General features: G+C 49.4%; 1 protein-coding gene across 1 annotated transcript in view; it reads right to left on the bottom strand.

The window, feature by feature from the left end:
* The window catches only part of RECQL4 (RecQ like helicase 4), a 249361-nt gene that overhangs the window by 133665 nt on the left and 100396 nt on the right, over positions 1–15300 (bottom strand). Inside the window, exon 11 of the mRNA XM_086966354.1 lies at positions 11551–11703. Coding sequence (XP_086822480.1) covers positions 11551–11703 — 153 coding nt within the window. The remainder of the gene's footprint in view (positions 1–11550; positions 11704–15300) is intronic.

The following is a 15300-nucleotide window of genomic DNA, read 5'->3' as shown; positions in this document are numbered from 1 at the left end:
CCAAACCAATCACCACACCTTTGTTCAAGGTATTCATCATCATCATCATCATCATCATGCCTGATAATTATTTGCTCCTTGTAGTCAGCTGTGATTGTGAATGTCATCATCACCGTGCTCTTACGAACGTCGTTCATTGTCTACCTGGCTTCCGATCGAACCCGATCCTCCTTATATTATCTTATAAACCCAGTCCTGATGCCCCGGGCATTTGTCCAAACTAGTCCTCGTCACCAAGATTTCAGCCAAATCATACAAGGCAATAACCATCTGCGTGCATTCACGTAACCTCAATTACCTTAGTGATTTAGCCCTGGCTTATGCATAACTAACATCTTACTGGCGCACTGTCATGCACGCAGTTTTACACATTTCCGATGGTCAAATCTTTTTCCACACAAATCATGTCCATGGCTTCAGCAATGTCAACAACACAAAAAAGAAATCACCCACATAACTTCCAGTCATTGGTATTATGCTTTCCATAAAATGAAACAACACAGCGCACTCCTATCAGAGCTAAATCAATTTAGTGAACACAGCTACAAAACCATCAGCTTGTTAATGATACAAATACTCTTTGTGAGAAGTTGGCCTGGTATATAATGCTCACTAATTCTTAGTGATCACTTTGTACCATGCCAAGCAACCCTTATGATGATGGTTGTAATTCAACCTTGTAGACCAGTTATCCTAGTGGTAACGTGGACAAAGCAGTCTTAGGCTAAACTCTGAAAGGCATGTGAAGCCAGCTGTTATACCATACACAACCCCCTTGAATACCAAATGAAAGGGACACCACACAGATATATATTGAAAATATATATTGATTTATTAACTATTAAAATCCCCTGGACTCTTTATGAGCACAGAAGCACAAGCGTTAAATCACAAGACAGTTTAAAATACACAAAAGTTGCACAATATGGATGAGCCCTAGGGGCCACCTAAACCATATACTAAGAAAGTGGTATAAGAGATACCAAGAGGAAAGTGAAGAGGCCTAGGGCCTTGGGAATCGCTGGAGCTATTCGAGACTGGCAATGACTAAGTCGGGAAAGGCCCACGGGACTCGGGTGCAGTGTTCAAAGTGCACGCACTTCGCAATACAAAGTCTATGGTGCGTAAAAAGCACAAAGTTAGAAAGTTAGGAACCTTCCGAGTGACCTACGGAGCTGAAACTTAAAACACAGGCCCTTGGGATGTGTACCAGTGCAGGAGCACCGGCGGAGCTGAGTTACCTCACCCACAGGAAGCGGGTGCACAGGGTCGAAGTTGTGTCGGGTTTCGTCACGCTGGTCGATGGTGCTTGGAGCTGAAGATGCTGCAGGCGGCTCGATGAGAAGAGTTCCGGTGGATCCAAGGGTGGATCTGAGGATGTGAAGACCTGAAAGCAGAGGGGACAGTGTTCAAAGTCACTAGCCAGTGACTACCGTGGAACCAGATTGGAACCAGGCGATGTCGGGTGCAAACAGGCGTTGTCGGGTAGCTTCTTTCTGCAGCCACGTGGATACCCGGGGTCGAGGACGTCCAGGAGTCGGTCACGAGCTGTCCCACGTAGGCTTCTCGCTGTTGGCGTTGTCGGCGACCTGATCGGAGCAAACAGGCCTTGGCAAATGCAAGCCACGCAGAAGTTGAAAGATGCTGTTCACTCGGACCAGCAAGGTCAGAGCGGGTGCTCCTTTTTACAGGAGCTTGAGTAGGTCTGGAGCAACCAGACCTGCTGTGTAAATCTTCGGGTTCGTCGCCAAGATGGCCGCTGGCCGCGTGGCCGGGATGGCGCGTCGAGTGGCACAATGCAAAAGGGCCCCACGCAGATCGTGGAGATGCTGGAGGGCTGATCTACGGTGCAAGGGCTGCTCGGTGGTGGGGGTTCTCAGTCCCCAAAGCACAACGTCGAGGGTGCCTCAGAAGCTGCGCAGTCAGCTTTTCGAGTGTCTTCCAAGAGGTCCGGTCCCACGTCACTCGGTGCCTCCACGGGTCCCTTCTTTGCAGGGACTGCGGATCGGGCTCTGAGAGGTCTGGGAGTCTGGTTCTTGTCGGGCTCTGGGCTCGGTCTCCGGCGGGAGGCGGCGGCAAAGCAGACGTCGAGTTGCTGGTTGGTACCTGTGTTCACAGGGTGGCCACTCCTAGGCCACAAGGGAGATTCTCTTCAGTCTTCTGTGCAGCAGAATGTCGAAGTCCAGTCTTCTTCTTGTTTAAAGTTGATTTCGGGATGATCTGCCGTGCAATGGCACTGCTCCCCCTCTTATTCCCAAACTGGGGGTGGATCACCTACTAGGTCCCTTCTCTGGGAGGAACCAGGAAGGGGGGCGGTTACACCCCCTTTCCTTTGTCCAGCTCCGCGCCAGGACTGGGGCTGGAAGGCCCCAGAACCGGTTTGGACTGGCCTATGCACGTGGACACCTTGTGTGCCCCGGGCATGTCTGATTCTATTCAGCCCTGTCCTACCCAATACACAAAATCCTGTCTGGGGTGGTGCTCGCACCTCCCAAGGCAGGAAACCCTTTGTCCAGGCCACCATCTGCCGAGTTTCGGTCAGCAGCAGGAGGCCAGACTTGTGTCTGTGGTGGCAGCGTCCATTTTGTGAAGCTGAGGCTCTGTTTAACTTTAACCGGGGTTAAGGCTACGCACATGTCGTGTCCCTCTAGAAGGGTGGAATGCTATCCCAGTCGCCAGAATTGGCGAGGGGATAGTATTCCAATTCGTATGACACCTTACTCGACATGTTTTGATAAAGCCAAACCAAAGATAGCATTTAACCGCGAGGATTATAATGCACTTAAGAGTATATGGTATGGCAATATCCCGGAACAGCTTAGGGAGTTGTTCCCGACAGCTGCAGACAGCCTCAGCTCATGCTAGAGCACCATCTCACATATTTCCAAGCACTCTGCCTCCAGGATTGATGAGGCCTTCCATAGGAGTGGCTGATAGGAACATATGTGTCCAGTTTAGGGTTAGGCACAGACATACTGTACCTAAGTAAGAGGTGGTTACACCGACTTACCCCAGCTGAGTGATCAGCCAGTTGTGTCAAATATGGAGGCCAGGCCAGGGGTGGCACAATGCGTGCTGCAGCCCCTGGTAGGCCTTGGATACACCTATGCCCTGGGCACCTAGGGTGCACTATTACAGGGGCTCATAAGGTGAACCAGTTCCAATTCGTAATGCACCTAGAGTGCATTGGCAGTAATTTAGAGAGAGAACAGCAGGCTGTGGGTCTGATTAGCAGGCCCACAGCCACATTAAGTCAGAAACCAGTGAAGCAAAAAGCAAAAATTTGGGGTGACCATAGGATAGCAGACCCTACTCTCCTACATAACCCCCCCTCCCCAAACGCAGGGACATTAGACTAACCTTGACCAGTTGTGTCTTCATGTTCTAAGTGGAAGTACCTGGAGAGACCATCTGCGTTGCCATGGTCAGTCCCTGGGCGGTGCTCCACTGTAAAGTCCATCCCCTGTAGGGAAATGGACCACCTGAGTAGTTTGGGGTTTTCACCCTTCATCTGATTAAGCCATAGGAGGGGCTTATGGTCGGTCTGAATCTTGAAGTGAGTGCCAAATAAGTATGGTCTCAACTTCTTCAGGGCCCACACCACAGCAAAGGCCTCCCTCTCTATAGCTGACCAACGTTTCTCTCTGGGAGTCAGCCTTCTGCTAATGAAAGCAATGGGCTGGTCCTGGCCATCTACATTAAGCTGTGAAAGCACTGCTCCCACTCCCAACTCAGAAGCATCTGTTTGGACAATGAACTCTCTTGAGTAGTCAGGACTCTTCAGGATAGGTGCAGAGCACATGGCCTTCTTCAGGTCATCAAATGCCTTTTGACAGATTTCTGTCCACTGAACCTTTTTGGGCATCTTCTTGGATGTCAGATCATTAAGAGGAGTCACAATGGACCCATAGTTCTTAACAAACTTCCTGTAGTACCCAGTCAGGCCCAAGAAAGCTCTGACCTGAGTCTGGGTAGTTGGAGGGGACCAGTCCTTGATGGTCTGGATCTTACTCTCCAGTGGTTGAACTTGGCCTCCACCTACAAGGTGGCCCAGGTTTACAACCTTGCTCTGCCCTATCTGGCACTTTGTTGCCTTGATAGTGAGGCCTGCCTTCTGCAGAGCCTCAAGCACTTCCTTCAGGTGGACCAGGTGATCCTCCCAGGTGGAGCTAAAGACAGCAATATCGTCCAGATAAGCTGCACAAAAGTCATCCAACCCAGTGAGGACTTGATTCACCAACCTTTGGAAGGTGGCAGGTGCATTTTTCAAACCAAAGGGCATCACCACAAACTGATAATGCCCACTAGGGGTAGAAAATGCTGTCTTGGCTTTAGACTCCTCAGCTAACCTGATTTGCCAGTAGCCAGCTGTCAAGTCAAATGTGCTCAAATATTTGGCAGAAGCCAACTTGTCAATGAGCTCATCTGCCCTTGGAATAGGGTGTGCATCTGTCCTGGTGACAGCATTGAGTCTCTGTAATCCACACAGAACCTCATCTCTCTCTTGCCATCTTTGGTGTGAGGTTTGGGGACCAGAACCACTGGGCTAGCCCAGGGGCTCTCTGAAGGCTCAATGACACCTAATTCCAGCATCTTTTGCACCTCAGTCTTTATACAGTCCCTGACGTGGTCAGGTTGCCTGTAAATTTTGCTCTTTACAGGAAGACTGTCACCAGTGTCCACCACATGGGTACACCAGTTAGTCTGACTGGGTGTCAATGAGAACATATGCCTGTATGCCTGTAGAACTTGTCTGCAGTCATGTTGCTGATGTTCAGTGAGGCTGCCACCTAAGGCCACACCATCAACTGAGCCATCCTCAGGGTTCTGAGTGAGCAGGTCTGGGAGAGGGTCACTCTCTTCCTCCTGTCCCTCATCTGTAGCCATGAGCAAGCCCATGTCTGCCCTGCTGACATATGCCTTCAATCTATTTACATGGAGCACCCTGTGGGGGCTCCTGGGAGTTCCTAGGTCCACCAAGTAGGTAACCTCTCCCTTCTTTTCCAGAATTGTATGGGGTCCAGACCATTTGTCTTGGAGTGCTGCTGGGGCCACTGGCTCCAACACCCATACCTTCTGTCCAGGCTGAAATTCAACAAGGACAGCCTTTTGGTCATGCCAAGCTTTTTGTAATTCTTGGCTAGCCTCAAGGTTTTTGGATGCCTTCTCCATGTACTCTGCCATCCTGGAGCGGAGACCAAGTACATAGTCCACTATGTCCTGTTTAGGCTTTTTGAGAGGTAACTCCCATCCTTCCTTCACTAGACACAGGGGTCCTCTTACAGGGTGCCCAAACAACAATTCAAAGGGGCTGAAGCCAACCCCCTTTTGTGGGACCTCTCTGTAAGCGAACAAAAGGCAGGGCAGAAGGATGTCCCATCTTCGCCTGAGCTTTTCAGGTAATCCTTTAATCATGCCCTTTAGGGTCTTGTTAAATCTCTCAACAAGCCCATTGCATTGTGGGTGATAAGGAGTGGTGAACTTGTAGTTTACACCACATTCCTTCCACATAGCTGTCAAATATCCAGACATGAAGTTGGCACCTCTATCTGATATTACCTCCTTAGGAAACCCCACTCTGGAGAAAACTCCAAGTAAGGCCCTGGCCACAACAGGAGCTGTTGTGGTCCTAAGGGGAATTGCCTCTGGGTACCTGGTGGCATGATCCACTACCACCAGTATGAATCTGTGCCCAGATGCTGTAGGGGGATCCATTGGACCAACAATATCAATCCCCACTCTCTCAAAGGGAACCCCCACCACAGGTAGTGGTATCAGGGGGGCCTTTGTTGTTCCACCTGCTTTACCACTGGCTTGGCAGGTTTCACAGGAGCGACAAAACTCCTTGGTGTCTTCAGACATGTGAGGCCAGTGAAAGTGAGGGACAAGCCTGTCCCAAGTCTTGTTCTGGCCTAGGTGTCCTGCTAAAGGAATATCATGGGCCAAGGTGAGTAGGAAGCCCCTAAATTGCAGAGGTATAACCAACCTCCTGGTAGCACCAGGCTTGGGGTCTCTAGCCTCTGAATAAAGGAGTCCATCGTCCCAATATACTTTATGGGCACCTTGAGCATTCCCAGCAGCCTCAGCAGCAGCCTGCTGTCTGAGGGGTTCAAGAGAAGGACAGGTTAACTGAGCCTGCCCCAAGTCTGCCCTAGAAGGTCCCCCTGTCCCCAGAAACTCAACCTGATCAGGTTCAAGTTCTTCAGGGACAGTTCCTTCAGGGGTCTCCAGATCAGTTTCCTGTGAAGCCTGATCCTCACTTGTAGGCAGTTGGGAAGGCGCAGCCTTAACCCTCCTGTTCTTCTTCTTGGGAGGTACTTGGTCCATTGTTCCAGGATCCAAGACCTGAGGTTCAGAGAGGCACTTTTTGGCCTGTGACCTGGTCACAGCAAGGACATGTGATGATATCCCTAACATCTCTGCATGAGTCCTGTACTCAACTTCTGACCATAGAGAGTTCTCCAGGTCATTGCCCAACAAACATTCTACTGGGAGATCAGCACTAACCACAACTTTCTTTAGGCCAGTTACCCCTCCCCAGGAAAAGTTAACAAGTGCCACACTATGTGTAGTAGTGACATTGCTGGCATTGGTCACCAGGTAATCATCGCCTGGCATGTATTGTCCAGGGTCCACAAAGTTAGGTGTCACCATAGTGACACTGGCACATGTGTCCCTGTAAGCTTGAGCCACTTTGTTGTTAATCAAAGGCGTCTGTCTGTATTTGCCCAGGTTACTGGGACTTATGTCAGGGGTCAAATCTATGTCCCCTTCACAAACCAGAACAGCCTGGGTAAGAGTTCTGACTAGGTCAGAATCTCCTTCAGTTCCCAAAGTGATTCCCACTAATCCCTTGGCTTGAGGACCAGCACTGCTAACTGTACTAGTGGGTGCAGGTGCCTTAGGGGCTGCAGTGCTGGGGGCTCCACCCTTTTTACACTCACTTGTCCAGTGAGAGGTGTTCTTACAAGTTTTACACCAGGGTTTCTTCTGACCTTCTTTCTTCTTCTTCTTGGAAGTTTGGGACCCACCCTCTGTCTCAGTTTGGGGCCCTGTTGAAGACTTCTGGTCTTTAGCTTTCTGCTCCCCACCCTTCTGGTCTGTTTTCTTCTGGTCACCACCCTGGTTCTGGTTCTGGTTCTTTTGCTTAACTCTGGTTCTTACCCATTTATCTGCCCTCTTTCCCAATTCTTGGGGAGAGGTCAAATCTGAGTCAACCAAATGTTGATGCAACTGCTGGTTCTGACAATTATTTAAAATTTGTTCTCTCATCAGCAAATTATACAATCCTTCATAGTCTGTAACCTTGCTTCCCAGCAACCATCCCTCCAGAGCCTTAGTGGCACACTCAACAAATTCAGACCAGTCCTGAGTCTGTGTTTTCTGGGTATCTCTGAACATTAACCTGTACTGTTCAGTGGTTAAGCCTAACCCATCAATCAGAGCACTCTTCAGGACCAGGTAGTTTCTAGAATCCCCATCACTAACTGTGAGGAGTCTGTCTCGGCCTCTACCTTCAAAGGAGAGCCACAAGATTGCTGCCCACTGCTCCTAAGGGATCTGCTGTACTCTGCAGGCTCTCTCCATTGCAGTAATCCATTTATGGATATCATCCCCAGCTTTGTAGGGGGGCACAATCTTACTCAGGTTTCTATTATCAAAAGACCTGTCTTTATCCTTGTGGATATTGCTGCCACCAGTGGGTTCTATTACCCCACTCTCTCTAGGCTGTCTTGCTCTAGCAAGTTTCTCTTGGGCCAGGGCAATCTCTAACTCTTGTCTCTGGACTCTCAATTCAGCCTCTCTAATTTGAGATTCTCTCAATTTGGTCTCATGTTCCCTTCTCTGAGGGCTAGTCATCCTCCTTCTGGAGTGACCATGAGAACCTCTAGAAGCATAGGAGTTGTCAGAGTCACCTGAGTGAATCCTTCTCCTCCTAGGCTCCTGGTTAAGTCCACCTGGGGGTCTGAATGGGTTGTTACCTGATTCATTCCCAAGTTGACTTAAGTTAGCCTGGTTCAGTCTACTGACCAGCACCTGACTATCTCTGTCATCATCTGACTCACTGCTTTCCACCTCCTCCTCCTCTTCTTCTTCCTCTACATCTACCTGAGGAGCTCCAGTGGTGGAGGCTTCCTCATCTACCAGGATGATAGGGGCAGGGGTGTCTACAGTGTCATCCTCTGAAGGATGGCCTCCTTCAGCATCCCCTGTGGGGTTTGCTTTAGAGGTCTTTAGAGCCTCAGACTGATCCAAGAGCTCTCTTAGGTGGTCTGTAGTATGGGAAGGCCCTGTCTTCAGACCCCTTAAGACACAAAGCTGTCTTAATTCCTTAAAGGGAAAAATAGCAAACTGGGATGGTGCCCTTGGAGGGTCACTCTCAACAGGAGTAAGTCCACTGGACCCCTCTGTTCCAGACATTGCTCTAGTGTGGGTGGATGTGTTGCAATCTACCTACACTGGTGTTTACCTACCAAACCTATCTAGTAGTTGTAGCTAGGGTGTGCTACTCCCTTTGCTCTACAACAACTAAGTTCAGTAGAACTTAAGTATACTAGTCTTGTTTTATATGTACCTAGCAGGTACCTGTATGATCTTTCAAATGATAATCTCAAAGATTGTAATGGTAAAACAACAGCAAGCTCAGATCCCAATCCGCTGCTCACCAATGTGAGAAGTTGGCCTGGTATATAATGCTCACTAATTCTTAGTGATCACTTTGTACCATGCCAAGCAACCCTTATGATGATGGTTGTAATTCAACCTTGTAGACCAGTTATCCTAGTGGTAACGTGGACAAAGCAGTCTTAGGCTAAACTCTGAAAGGCATGTGAAGCCAGCTGTTATACCATACACAACCCCCTTGAATACCAAATGAAAGGGACACCACACAGATATATATTGAAAATATATATTGATTTATTAACTATTAAAATCCCCTGGACTCTTTATGAGCACAGAAGCACAAGCGTTAAATCACAAGACAGTTTAAAATACACAAAAGTTGCACAATATGGATGAGCCCTAGGGGCCACCTAAACCATATACTAAGAAAGTGGTATAAGAGATACCAAGAGGAAAGTGAAGAGGCCTAGGGCCTTGGGAATCGCTGGAGCTATTCGAGACTGGCAATGACTAAGTCGGGAAAGGCCCACGGGACTCGGGTGCAGTGTTCAAAGTGCACGCACTTCGCAATACAAAGTCTATGGTGCGTAAAAAGCACAAAGTTAGAAAGTTAGGAACCTTCCGAGTGACCTACGGAGCTGAAACTTAAAACACAGGCCCTTGGGATGTGTACCAGTGCAGGAGCACCGGCGGAGCTGAGTTACCTCACCCACAGGAAGCGGGTGCACAGGGTCGAAGTTGTGTCGGGTTTCGTCACGCTGGTCGATGGTGCTTGGAGCTGAAGATGCTGCAGGCGGCTCGATGAGAAGAGTTCCGGTGGATCCAAGGGTGGATCTGAGGATGTGAAGACCTGAAAGCAGAGGGGACAGTGTTCAAAGTCACTAGCCAGTGACTACCGTGGAACCAGATTGGAACCAGGCGATGTCGGGTGCAAACAGGCGTTGTCGGGTAGCTTCTTTCTGCAGCCACGTGGATACCCGGGGTCGAGGACGTCCAGGAGTCGGTCACGAGCTGTCCCACGTAGGCTTCTCGCTGTTGGCGGTGTCGGCGACCTGATCGGAGCAAACAGGCCTTGGCAAATGCAAGCCACGCAGAAGTTGAAAGATGCTGTTCACTCGGACCAGCAAGGTCAGAGCGGGTGCTCCTTTTTACAGGAGCTTGAGTAGGTCTGGAGCAACCAGACCTGCTGTGTAAATCTTCGGGTTGGTCGCCAAGATGGCCGCTGGCCGCGTGGCTAGTGGCCGGGATGGCGCGTCGAGTGGCACAATGCAAAAGGGCCCCACGCAGATCGTGGAGATGCTGGAGGGCTGATCTTCGGTGCAAGGGCTGCTCGGTGGTGGGGGTTCTCAGTCCCCAAAGCACAACGTCGAGGGTGCCTCAGAAGCTGCGCAGTCAGCTTTTCGAGTGTCTTCCAAGAGGTCCGGTCCCACGTCACTCGGTGCCTCCACGGGTCCCTTCTTTGCAGGGACTGCGGATCGGGCTCTGAGAGGTCTGGGAGTCTGGTTCTTGTCGGGCTCTGGGCTCGGTCTCCGGCGGGAGGCGGCGGCAAAGCAGACGTCGAGTTGCTGGTTGGTACCTGTGTTCACAGGGTGGCCACTCCTAGGCCACAAGGGAGATTCTCTTCAGTCTTCTGTGCAGCAGAATGTCGAAGTCCAGTCTTCTTCTTGTTTAAAGTTGATTTCGGGATGATCTGCCGTGCAATGGCACTGCTCCCCCTCTTATTCCCAAACTGGGGGTGGATCACCTACTAGGTCCCTCCTCTGGGAGGAACCAGGAAGGGGGGCGGTTACACCCCCTTTCCTTTGTCCAGCTCCGCGCCAGGACTGGGGCTGGAAGGCCCCAGAACCGGTTTGGACTGGCCTATGCACGGGGACACCTTGTGTGCCCCGGGCATGTCTGATTCTATTCAGCCCTGTCCTACCCAATACACAAAATCCTGTCTGGGGTGGTGCTCGCACCTCCCAAGGCAGGAAACCCTTTGTCCAGGCCACCATCTGCCGAGTTTCGGTCAGCAGCAGGAGGCCAGACTTGTGTCTGTGGTGGCAGCGTCCATTTTGTGAAGCTGAGGCTCTGTTTAACTTTAACCGGGGTTAAGGCTACGCACATGTCGTGTCCCTCTAGAAGGGTGGAATGCTATCCCCGTCGCCAGAATTGGCGAGGGGATAGTATTCCAATTCGTATGACACCTTACTCGACATGTTTTGATAAAGCCAAACCAAAGATAGCATTTAACCGCGAGGATTATAATGCACTTAAGAGTATATGGTATGGCAATATCCCAGAACAGCTTAGGGAGTTGTTCCCGACAGCTGCAGACAGGCTCAGCTCATGCTAGAGCACCATCTCACATATTTCCAAGCACTCTGCCTCCAGGATTGATGAGGCCTTCCATAGGAGTGGCTGATAGGAACATATGTGTCCAGTTTAGGGTTAGGCACAGACATACTGTACCTAAGTAAGAGGTGGTTACACCGACTTACCCCAGCTGAGTGATCAGCCAGTTGTGTCAAATATGGAGGCCAGGCCAGGGGTGGCACAATGCGTGCTGCAGCCCCTGGTAGGCCTTGGATACACCTATGCCCTGGGCACCTAGGGTGCACTATTACAGGGGCTCATAAGGTGAACCAGTTCCAATTCGTAATGCACCTAGAGTGCATTGGCAGTAATTTAGAGAGAGAACAGCAGGCTGTGGGTCTGATTAGCAGGCCCACAGCCACATTAAGTCAGAAACCAGTGAAGCAAAAAGCAAAAATTTGGGGTGACCATAGGATAGCAGACCCTACTCTCCTACACTCTTCACAACATCGACAAAACCGTCAATTACAATTAAATCATTCTCACTTTCTCATTCAAATTATCATCTCTGTTGTGCCGTCAAATATTTATCATGCTTTCAATTATTGCATACCTGAAGAGATTTCTTACCTTGGACCTTTCCGTCCTTTCCCAACGGGTACAGAGGTTCCATGGGAGAGGGCGCCACAGGGGGTTCGTACGCTGGTCTGACAACATCTAGCGGAAGTGGTTCTTCTTCTACATCTTGGGGATCCTCTTTAGAACATTCATTTCCAAAAGGCTCTAAAACCAAAGACAAGTCATATCAGCCTGCAGGTAACAAATGTATTTGAATTGCAAAGGAAACATGTACCTTGAGCACAAAGTGGTCTTAAGTGGACTGGTGGGAACTGAATGTCCCCTGTATGGTGTACGTTCTTCTGCCCAGAGTACCCAACTGTGTGTAGCTGGTACCCCGGAATACTGCTCCTGTCATATTTGCCATATTTGTGTTGGCAAACTTAGGAATTCTGGCACAGGGCTATGTCCACTTCCCACAGGAAGTGATCATATAGGGGCGTAGTGACCACAAGGGTCAGTAGCCCATTTTTCACTACTCTACACTCCCCTAACACCCCTAAATGCAGTATTTAGGGGAACTATGGCACCAGAAAAGCAGATTCTGCCGACCTGAAAGAAGACAGACGTGAAGAGTCGCAAAGAGCAAAAACTGAAGACCCGGCAACTGACTTGGCGCCAACCCTCACGGCCTTCCTGCTGACTTCGATAATTGAGCCAAAAGACGACTTGTCCTGCAGCTGCTGTGTGTCCAAAGTCTGGGAGACCTGCCAGTACTTCACCTTGAAACCAAGAACTACTGTGAAATAGCAGTCCTGCTTCTCTGTACTCTGCAGGCAACCCAAGAAACCTGAGAGGATTTCAAGACTGCATAAACCCGACGCCTAGGGACACCCGACGCTCCAAGAACGAGTTGAAGTAGGCCATGGTGTCAGCGTGGTCCCCCTGCCCTCCAGAGAGTGAATTGTGGTTTTGCCTCTCGTGGACTCCCCAACATCGACTGTAACCTCTGCACGTGGGTCTCCCACTACCACGACTGCTCCTGGTAAGGAAAACCTGTCCCTAAAGACACCTCTGCACCCATCTCCCCTGGGCCATGGAGGAAAGGACCAAAGGTGTCCCAATGTCCCCGAGCATCGTAAGGTCAGAGCCCCCTAGTTGGTTCAGTCCGACTGGCCTGCTAGTCAAAGCCTACAACCTTTTTACACAAAGACAGATACCCATAGAGTAACACTGGGCAACAGATGCCGTTTTGCACCTCTGCACCCGGCCGCCCTAGTGCAGCTGATGGTGTTCTACTGGTGCTGCGATGGACTTTACCCACCACTCTCCTTTACTCCTGTAGATTGGTCCCGTAAGTCACTGTACTGTATCTGAATGGCTGACCTCTTCCTCCTATAGGATAACATTGCAGCTTCTGAAAATTGCAGCTTCAACTTTTTAAATGCAACAAAATGTCTATTGCAAAACGTACTTACCTGATCAAATTGGTCCTGGTGCCTGATGTGTGTTATTTTTATAAATTGGTGTGGATCTCCTTTTTGAGTCAGGTGCATCAGTTAATGACTATTGTGTGTATTTGGAGATGTCTGTTAGGGTTTGGGGTTAGTCCCTTTTTAGTGACCATGCCTTGACATCACATGACAGTGGCAAGGAGGATAAATGTTGGTCCTACCTTTAGTTCGATGCTTGATATTGCCAGTGTTCGGATTCCTGTATCCTGGTTGTTGGCTGCTGTTTGCTGCTGTGTTGAGACTTTCCTGCAATTCGATACCTTTTTTGCTTTACCCTTTCTCACGGGCTCGTGAGAAGGGTTCGTTTATTCCTTGTTGGTTTGACTGTTCCCTTTACCCCCCATTTTTCCCTTTTAGTTAGAGAGTGTTGGGTCCCGGGGTTTTCCTTCCCTTTATATTCCCGTTTTTCTTGTCCCTGCGTTTTTTGCCTTAATTCTGGGTGTTCGGGGGCTCCCGTTCATTCATAGCGTTGTCGGGAGATATTTCTCTCGTAAAGTGTAAGGAGGCAGCGCTGAGTGTAAACGAAGCTTTGTTTTGTTTTAGCGCGTCTTTGCCTAGACGCCGCTCTGCTTCGTTTTGGGCGGAAGTGACGTTTTGGGTCACTCCGCGAAGGCTCCGTTGTAGAACGCTGGGTTTGTTTGATATTTCCGAGAGGTTTTCCTCTGTCCCTGCCCCATCGGTCAAACCTACGAGAACGAAGGGGTTTTTTCAGGCAGTGGCATATTCCATAGTAAGTCCTTTTTCCCCTCGCTGTAAGGACATTGATAAAAGACTCCCTCCATTTCCCTGCTATAGAGACTCTGCTGCAGATACCAGAGTGCCAATTTTTTGTTTTTTACTCCATACCTTTACGAAGCTGAACCTGCGCTTCACACTGGTAAGTTGGGTCATGTATGTTTGGCAAGGCATGGTCATTGGGGTTGGGATTTAACAGTATGAACAGAGATACATGAAGGGTTTGTTTTTTCCCTATTGTACATAGGTGCAGAAGCGTAAAGGAAGGAGGGAGCTGTGTCCTATCGTTACTAAGGGTGGAAGACTTGGTGTCTCCTTAACATTACCACCCTCTTTTCAGGTTCATTGGTGCACTCATAGTGGTTGTCCTGTGAGTGTCTGGTGGGCAGGCAAAGGGGACTGGTAAATGCTACGTTCCTGCAGTGCTTGGGCTGGTCGGAATCCAACAATGTCTCTGATAAGCCTAAGGCAGCTCGATCAGACTTACCCCTAGAAGAGCACCTTGGGACTGCTAGAGAAAGCCCCTGTCCACTTATAAGGAAACCCCTGGACTCTTTACACATTAGATCTCATTTTGTTATCCATACTAATATAATAAAGAGAGAGCCCAAACTTTTGAGGCGGGTAATCTCAGGAACCACAGCACCAATCACAACACCCAATACAGTGTTGGAAAGGGCAGCTGCAGCAGAAGGACATAGGCTATGCAGACGCCCACATTTGAAAGGTAAAAGAACTGTGCCAGCAAAGTAGTCCCTTGTGTGGGTGTCTGCGTTGTGCTGTGGGCGTGTGCTGGGGGTGTGTGGTACGTTCCGCCCTTCATCCCATGTCTCATATTGTGTGCTAATCCCACCCTGCTCCCTTTAAATACCCCTGCACCCCATAATCATAACCCACCCGTACTCCTTAAAATACCCCAACAACCTTAAACATTAAGCCATCTTAACCCTATAAATATACCCTGTACCCCAAAACCCAAACCTATCCCTAAACCCTAAAAATACCCCTGTACCCCAAAACCCAAACCTATCCCTAAAAATACCCCTGTACCCCAAAACCCAAACCTAGCCCTGAACCCTATAAATACCCCTGTACCTCAAAACCCAAACCTACCCCTAAACCCAAACCTACCCCTAAACCCTAAAAATACCCCTGTACCTCAAAACCCAAACCTAGCCTTGAACCCTAAAAATACCACTGTACCCCAAAACCCAAACCTACCCCTGAACCCTTAAAATATCCCTGTACCCCAAAACCCAAACCTACTCCCTGAACCCTAAAAATACCCCTGTACCCCAAAACCTAGCCCTGAACCCTAAAAATAACCCTGTACCCCAAAACCCAAACCAACCCCTGAACCCTAAAAATACCCCTAAACCCCAAAACCCAAACCTAGCCCTGAACCCTAAAAATACCTCTGTACCCCAAAACCCATACCTATCCCTAAACCCTAAAACTACCCCTGTACCCCATAACCCAAAACTATATCTGAACCCTTAAAATACCCAAACACTCCAAAACATATACCGCAGTACCCCAAAACATATACCCCTATAAGCATATAAAATGTACT

This window comes from Lissotriton vulgaris, chromosome 4_1, assembly GCF_964263255.1.
Source record: "Lissotriton vulgaris chromosome 4_1, aLisVul1.2, whole genome shotgun sequence".
NCBI lineage: Eukaryota > Metazoa > Chordata > Amphibia > Caudata > Salamandridae > Lissotriton > Lissotriton vulgaris.
This window is presented reverse-complemented; position numbering and strand designations above follow the sequence as displayed.